Source organism: Penaeus chinensis, chromosome 7 (genome assembly GCF_019202785.1).
Source record: "Penaeus chinensis breed Huanghai No. 1 chromosome 7, ASM1920278v2, whole genome shotgun sequence".
NCBI classification, from domain to species: Eukaryota; Metazoa; Arthropoda; class Malacostraca; order Decapoda; family Penaeidae; genus Penaeus; species Penaeus chinensis.
The window spans coordinates 28,155,103-28,162,602 of record NC_061825.1 but is presented as its reverse complement, the minus strand read 5'-3'; the positions used below and the strand labels follow the sequence as shown (position 1 = coordinate 28,162,602).

The 7,500-nt window shown below is 39.6% G+C and overlaps 1 protein-coding gene across 1 annotated transcript in view; it reads right to left on the bottom strand.

Moving 5' to 3' along the window:
• The window catches only part of LOC125027250 (aminopeptidase N-like), a 20,874-nt gene that overhangs the window by 9,784 nt on the left and 3,590 nt on the right, over nt 1-7,500 (bottom strand). Inside the window, exons 3-13 of the mRNA XM_047616210.1 lie at nt 4,090-4,308; nt 3,769-3,977; nt 3,531-3,686; nt 3,297-3,424; nt 2,919-3,096; nt 2,014-2,197; nt 1,745-1,901; nt 1,557-1,638; nt 1,229-1,412; nt 804-1,140; nt 72-214 (exon numbers count right to left, since the gene is read on the bottom strand). Coding sequence (XP_047472166.1) covers nt 72-214; nt 804-1,140; nt 1,229-1,412; nt 1,557-1,638; nt 1,745-1,901; nt 2,014-2,197; nt 2,919-3,096; nt 3,297-3,424; nt 3,531-3,686; nt 3,769-3,977; nt 4,090-4,308 — 1,977 coding nt within the window. The remainder of the gene's footprint in view (nt 1-71; nt 215-803; nt 1,141-1,228; nt 1,413-1,556; nt 1,639-1,744; nt 1,902-2,013; nt 2,198-2,918; nt 3,097-3,296; nt 3,425-3,530; nt 3,687-3,768; nt 3,978-4,089; nt 4,309-7,500) is intronic.

Genomic DNA, 7,500 nt, shown 5'->3' with positions numbered 1-7,500 from the left:
GTATTCATGGATACATACATACACATACATATACATATATATGTATATATAGTGTAAGAATCGAGGCCCACCTTAAGAGCGCCGTATCCGCTTCTCCGTTTGAACATACTTTCTATGTAGGTGAGTTCACTGACACCTGTAGCCCAAGGCAGATATTCCTCTTCATTTCGCAGATATGCATATACACCGATGGCGATATCGTAGCTCAGCCGACCTGGAATTCATACCTTGCATAAGTATAGGCACTAATAATACGGACACACACACACACACACACACACACACACACACACACACACACACACACACACACACACACACACACACACACACACACACACACACACACACTCACACACACACTCACACATATTTATATATACATATGTATATGAATGTATATAAAATCTCGCTCTCTCTCTCTCTCTCTCTCTCTCTCTCTCTCTACATATATATATATATATATATATATATATATATATATATATATATATATATTTAAAGTGTACACATATAATATATGTATATATGTTTATGTATATATATATGTATATGTGTATATATGTGTGTACATATATATTTAATTTTCAAATCATGGAATTAACTTGGTTGATTTGATACATGCATATGATTTATCTATTGGAAAATGATCGTTCATTTAAGTAAATGTACAAGCGTCAATCTAAAAATATGGCATTCTATTAATGTAGGCAAGACAGTGGTTCTTATTTCCAGATATCTGTGGGCATCAAGAAAACTTTTCATGGATAATTTATAATAGAAAAAAAAATCGAGTGCCGTACCAGCTTTAGCAACGTTCATAGCGTCATCGATTATCTGCGCCCTGTTCATAGGGCAAATAACCCGGTGGTCCTTCTTCAACTGCTGGATAATAAGATTCCAATTGTGGGCCTCGTAGTTGACTCTATAGTAGCCCGTCTGCTGCAGGTTGAAGATGACCCACTGGTCTGTGGGTGGAAGGGAGAAGACGATGATGTAATCCTCCGAGTCCTTCATCCATAGCTTGGCTTGAGTCTGGTTGAAGTTGGCCTCACTCTGGGTCGTGTAAGTGAGCGGCACCCACCACTTGTAATCAGTCATGTCGGAAGAGTTTGTGCTCTTTTCTACAAGGAAACGTTCCTGCAAATAAGAGTGATATAGATTTAACGAAGGCCAAGTAATGATTTGTTACATGGTATATTTCTATTTTTCCGCAAAATAAGCTCACCTGTGTCAAAATGGCGGAGGTTCCATCCAGGCTTCTTTTAACGTGGATAACAGGGTATCCCATCTGCAGCGTCCACGTGTCCATGATCATCTTAACAGTCACCTCCTGAGGTAGAATGCCATCCTCGTGAGCCGCCAATGTTAAATATTTCCACAAGTCATCTTGCACTGCATTCTTGTATGCACTGTATGAAAGTGAAAAAGAACTTGAAATTTGATTCTGAACTTCACAGAATGTTTAGCATTAATTGAAGAATAATAAAGATAAGATATTCACTACATTTCTTTTAAAAGTCACAGGCATACATTTATTAAGCAGGTATAATTACAGAGCTTTCAGGTAGTTGGTCAACCCCTTCCTAAATGTTGCTTCAGTGAGGTAATGGGTCATCATCCTGATGATAGACGCTCCTAAAAAGTGTTGAGAGAATAGACATTAAGTATTTACCCGTATGGATGAAAACTTTTTGAAAACAAAATAACGAAACGAAGAAAAAGGAATTGGAAAAGTAGTGACCCTTTTGATAGGATATGCCATCAAAGACTTCGGCGATTTCGTCTGGGTGACCAACGGGAATGCTGATCCTGTGTGACGACTCCAGGCTGTCAAGATCGAACACACCATGAGCTCTTTGGATGACAGATGTTTCCAATACCTTCCATGTTGGCTCTGCCTATTGAACAGAAAAGAAAAATGCTATTCACTGTGATCAATTACTTCCTGCATCTTGAATGACACTAATCTCAGACATTACAATTAAGACATGAAGACTTCAGATAACTCACACGATCCACACCAAGGGAACTTATATAGGTAGCAAAGCCCTCGTTGAGCCAGAGGTCGTCCCACCACACGGGAGTCACCAGATTCCCAAACCACTGGTGAGCCAATTCATGGGATATTGTGTTAGCAACAGATGCTTTGGATTCTGGGGTTGACACTTCCGGAATGTACATGAGGTACTGTTCTCTGTTTGAATTGAGGGGAAAAGTAATTATATCATTACAGCTATTTGTTGGGTCACCCATAAACAACACCAAATTCTGTATGGCCACATACAATGGGTTACAATGCAGTTGTATGCTATTTAGATCAATCATGGTTGTTAATTTGGGTAGATTAAGGGTCTGACTAGTTAGGAAATGTCGGTGACCTTAACTGATTTTATCGGCTTTTGGTTTGAAAATTACAGTTATGTGTTTTAATTTTATGTGTATTACTATTATGTACAGATATTCACGTGTGTTTCTCTTCAATTACATGGACTATTTTTTAGTGAAGTATATTGCAGATATAATGTTTATAACGCGTTTTCAGTGATAATATGAAATTTATAAGTACACTCTTAGCTACCATTATTTCCTATTGTCTTCTATAGAAAGCAGAAAATACAGAGAATCAAAGACTATATATTGGCTCTGAGAACCTGTGCCCAAAAAATGCACCAAGAGGAGCTAATGTGACATTCTCTCAAAATAATGCAAATGAAAAATAAAAAAAATGGATATCGCCATAGAACTGTGATGACTTTAAAATTGCTTTGATTTAATTAAGAAGTCATGAGCAATTACTTAATGCCCGCAGAATGCTAAAACTCCCGCTTTTGCTGAATTTCATGAGTCCACATCTTTGTCACAAAACAGAATATTCTATTAAAGCCATACACTTATATTGTATCCACTGCATTTACCTGTAAGTAATAAGACCCCAGTTTTCCATGGCTCCTGCAGAGAAGTCGGGTAATGCAACCATGTCCATCTTCGGGAGAGGGAAAGGCAAGTCGAAATACTCTTCAAAAAAACTCAGGATTTTAGGGCCCACCTCCATTGCATACTCTGCCTGATCTATGGCCTCTCGTCGCGCCCACACTACCGGAGACAATTTTCGGACAAGAATGTTATAAACATCACACTTATTCATACATACTTGCTATTCCATGTGGTAAAACCTCATTTATTGATAAGGTGAAAGGTCAAGAGTCGAAGATCACATATTCATCATATAATTCCCTGGAGTGATATATTTAATTCAAAGGATATTTGGTGTTTACAATGAGTTCGATTTTTACCTCGAAATGCCACGTCATTCACTGTACTGTTGATTTGAACAAAATCCGATACAACGAAGACGACGAGGTAGGTGGACATGGGGACGCTCTTCTCGTAACGGTCCCACACCCAACCCTCTTGCCCGACGCTGTCCATTTAGAAATATGACTTACTAAAAGCATACCAACGAAGATTATATGACAAAGCCTAAATTGACCAGTCATTGACATAGATTATATTGCTAACGTACTCACATAGGCACAGTTTCGGCAATGGGCATATTGGAGAGGGTCGTCATCCAAGATTCCCTCGCGAGCTGAATTTCAAAGGTTGCCTTCAGGGCAGGCTCATCGAAACAAGGGAAGGCTCTGCGGGCATCAGTGGGCTGAAACTGTGTCACAGCAACATTCCTGAAAAGATGTTTGGTGTCAGTACACAAATATTATGTATCAGAATGATATAAGTGCTATGATCATGCAATTAGTGGTTCACCTAGTGTTGCCATCAGCATCCATGTAGGTCGACCTGTAGAACCCGTGCAGCTTGTCATTGAGATAACCAAGGAACTCCATAGAAAGAATGTACTTTTTTCCTTTCTGCAGCTCTTTCTTCAGATGGGCGATATAAAACTGACGATCATGATCATACTCATGCTTCTTGATCCTCACAGCTTGGCTTCCGGTTTTACCAGGAGTATACACCTGAAACAGAAGAGGAGATGAAATGATTTCCAAAAATTAGGTCATGTTGAAATGCGCTAAATCTGCATCATGTGTTAAATATTGTTCAGTAACAATTGACACAAATACCTACCTTTATTGTGTCATTTTGGGTGATTATGTCGGCCATGTGGAGCTTGATTTTGGAGGTCGGTTCCAGCACCTCCATCTCCACCTCCATATAGCCGAAGATGCTAAAGTTGCCATTGATAAAGGGTTGGAGTTTGACCAGGTAATGGAGTGGTTTCAAGGAGCTAGGCAATCGTATGCCCAAGTCATCAGGTTTCTTTCTTGTAGTTACTGGTACATGAGTCTGTTATCAGTGGATATCTGATTACTAGATGTGCAGCAACACCGGCATACATTCCATATAAGAAATCCATGAACATAAGAATGAAAGCCAATAGAGCTCTTAGTATGAAATTGCATAAACTTTTCTGAATAAATATAACATGAAATACAGTGTACTTTTGTACAGATTCAGATTTGATAATGAAGACAACACTGCTCTCCGGCTATATCAATGCAAGATCTCGTCTTTCGAACTGATGCCACAGATGTTTTGAACGCCTGTATATGGATAAGGTCTGTGGATAATAATGAAATATTCCTTTTTTATCCTGTTATAAGGCAGTTACTTATTGCCGTGGCGGGTGTCTTGTCTTCAGTCATAGAAAGACAGAAAATATGTGTGTGTGTTCGTGCGCACGTGGGCGTCAGAGCGCTTGTGTGTTTATATTCTTAAGTATTTATATATTTATATTTTTACGTATTTCTGTAGCCCTTTATTCTTACGACACAAAAATTTCCTCGCTCGCAACAGTCCCTTTCCTAGGAATCATACTCATGTTGAAGAATCTGATTCTATCTTTGAATTGTATTAAATGATTGTAGCTTTACTGATATTACAATAGGGAATAGAAATAAATACAATATGTTAGTTATTAATGTCTAGAAATTACAAACCAAACGACGGAAAATCATCGAAATCAGCCAAAATGTGCGGCCCTGAAGAGACGGCCATACTGCACGCGATTTGCTGGGAGGGTAGAGGGTAGCGGGATGTCTCGTGGGTAGAGGAAAACGATGCCTTGTCCATATCAGAAGGAAAATAACGCGGGAATTAATACCACTCAGTGAATCAACAGCTGCTTGTTCGATACATACATAAACGAAATCCATTGTATCCCTTAGAGAATAGTGGCCCAACTAAAAGTAAATGATAGCTAATCATGATACACCATGCGATGAGTCAACACAGCTTATAAACTACATATATCAGCTGAAAAACATCACTATTTATTGCTTCACTACTCATGTCTGAGCTGGTACACGCGCAGATCACCTGAGCCACTGAGCGATTTTAACCATGTTGGTTCACCTAGCGGGGAGGGTAGAGGATAAGCTTGTTTGCTCCTACCTTTGACCCAATAAGCATCCCGCTACTCTCTACCCTCCGAGCAAATCACTTGTAGTGTGGCCATAATATTTTTTCCTTTGTCTTCGAACATCATACTTTGTTAAAAGTTTTGAAAATTCCACTTTGAATCAGTCTATACTAATTACAAATATAATAATAATTTATGAGTTTTCATCTTTATATTCAACTGCATGATAAGTAAAATTATTGTGTAGAACTTGATATAAAGTATTGTAATATTGTTTTGACCATACAAACACACTTTTTAAACACAACATGAATCTGTTTGAGATACCAACATCTCATTGGTCATGGAACACTTGGATACCTGAATATGCCCAAGGCTAAAGGGTAAATGATATAATAAAATCTATATCTATTTTTGTCTGTGCCTTCCATTGCATTGAATATCGAAATGTGATGATTATAAGCATAGTCATATGAAAGATGGCACTCACCTTACTCTGCTAAGCCAAGTCCCTTTTGTTCTATGATCTTACTGTAGATTTTCAATATAATTAATTTGTTAGGAAAGCATGACAAACTAGTAAAATGTTCAACTTTTATTGTTTTCCAATATTATCTAACTGTGAGAGATATCTCTCAGGACCACATCACAGTCATAATACCTGTCGAATATTTTATGTTATATCACATTACATACCTGGTTCTTGACTGGAAGTGTTCGCTACGAACACCCACGGTCAAATTAAGTTGGATATGTTATTTTCATCATACAAACAAAAATATGTAAGCTAAAAATAAGATTAAAGAGCGTGGTTTCGTTATTAATACACATGACATCAAATTTGCAATTTAGTTTTTGCGTGTGTATGTTTCAGCATTTCGGGGGTTGCAAGAACTGATTGCTGATTTGAAAGAAATGCATACATTGAAAAGGGTTAAGAACCATTGGATTACATATCCCCATACTTGAAAAGAAAGCACACATGTGTGTGTGTATGTGTGTGTGTATGTATATATATATATATATATATATATATATATATATATATATATATATATATATTGCATACATACGCATTATATATATGGATATATAATTTACATACGTAAGTGGGTGGGTGCTTCATGCTCAGGGTGATGTGAAGCAATGGTGTAGTAGCCTAGTTAGTGGTAAGTGCTTGCATGCCTTTTTGCTGGCAGTTGCCACTGCTGGCTAGCCTAGTGCGAAAAAGGAAGCAGTTCTGCATAAACCTCCCCTGCCAGTTCACAGCCTCTCCGTCATCGAGACTTCTGCAGTCCCTCCTCATGGCCAACCATGGAAACTGGGCACCTTGCGGTCCCAGGCTAAACTGTGAGGGATCTCGGAGCAACAGGTGCCAACCCCCTTTAGTAGCGTCGGCGGGGGTTGTTGGGGTGATGTCCACTCAGAGCGACCGCCCGAGGCTTAATCTCAGGCAAGCTATCTGGATAGGCGCATGGAACATCCGGTCCTTGTGGCAGGACGAGCGGTTACCTCTGCTATCACTGGAATTAGAGCGGTTTGGAGTTGAGGTGGCTGCCCTCTTAGAGGTGAGAAGACCTGGCTGTGATAGAGCTGTCGGCCCCCATGGCTCTGAAGCTGATCCCAGCAGCAAGAACAGCCTCCTTCTCTGGACTTTGCAAGGTCCCAGAGATTGAGGATTTCTGCCCCCAAATATTCATAACTTTGGGGGCCTGTTAGGGGAACCCGTTTGGTTGAGCCATGCTTGCTGTGAGGACGTTGAAGTCACAGGGAGCTTTGCATACCTTGGTATTGTAGTCCATATCTCTGGGCTGTCAGACCAAGAAGTCAGTAGAGAGATTGGCCTGGCAGCGGAAGCCATGAACCAATATATGAAGGACTAAGTTACGTGTCTTCAAGGCCTTGATACTGCCAGTTTGCTCTATGGAAGCGAAACTTCATCTCATCTTGATGCCTTTTGTAAAGAGCTTCTATACCAGATCATTGGCTACAGTTGGCAGGGCCATGTGTCCAACGAACATCTACACCATGAGACTGGCAAGGAACCTGTTATTTGCATAATTTAGGATCGCCAATGGGCACCTAGCTCATTTTTCTGTGGATGACCCTGCCCAGCA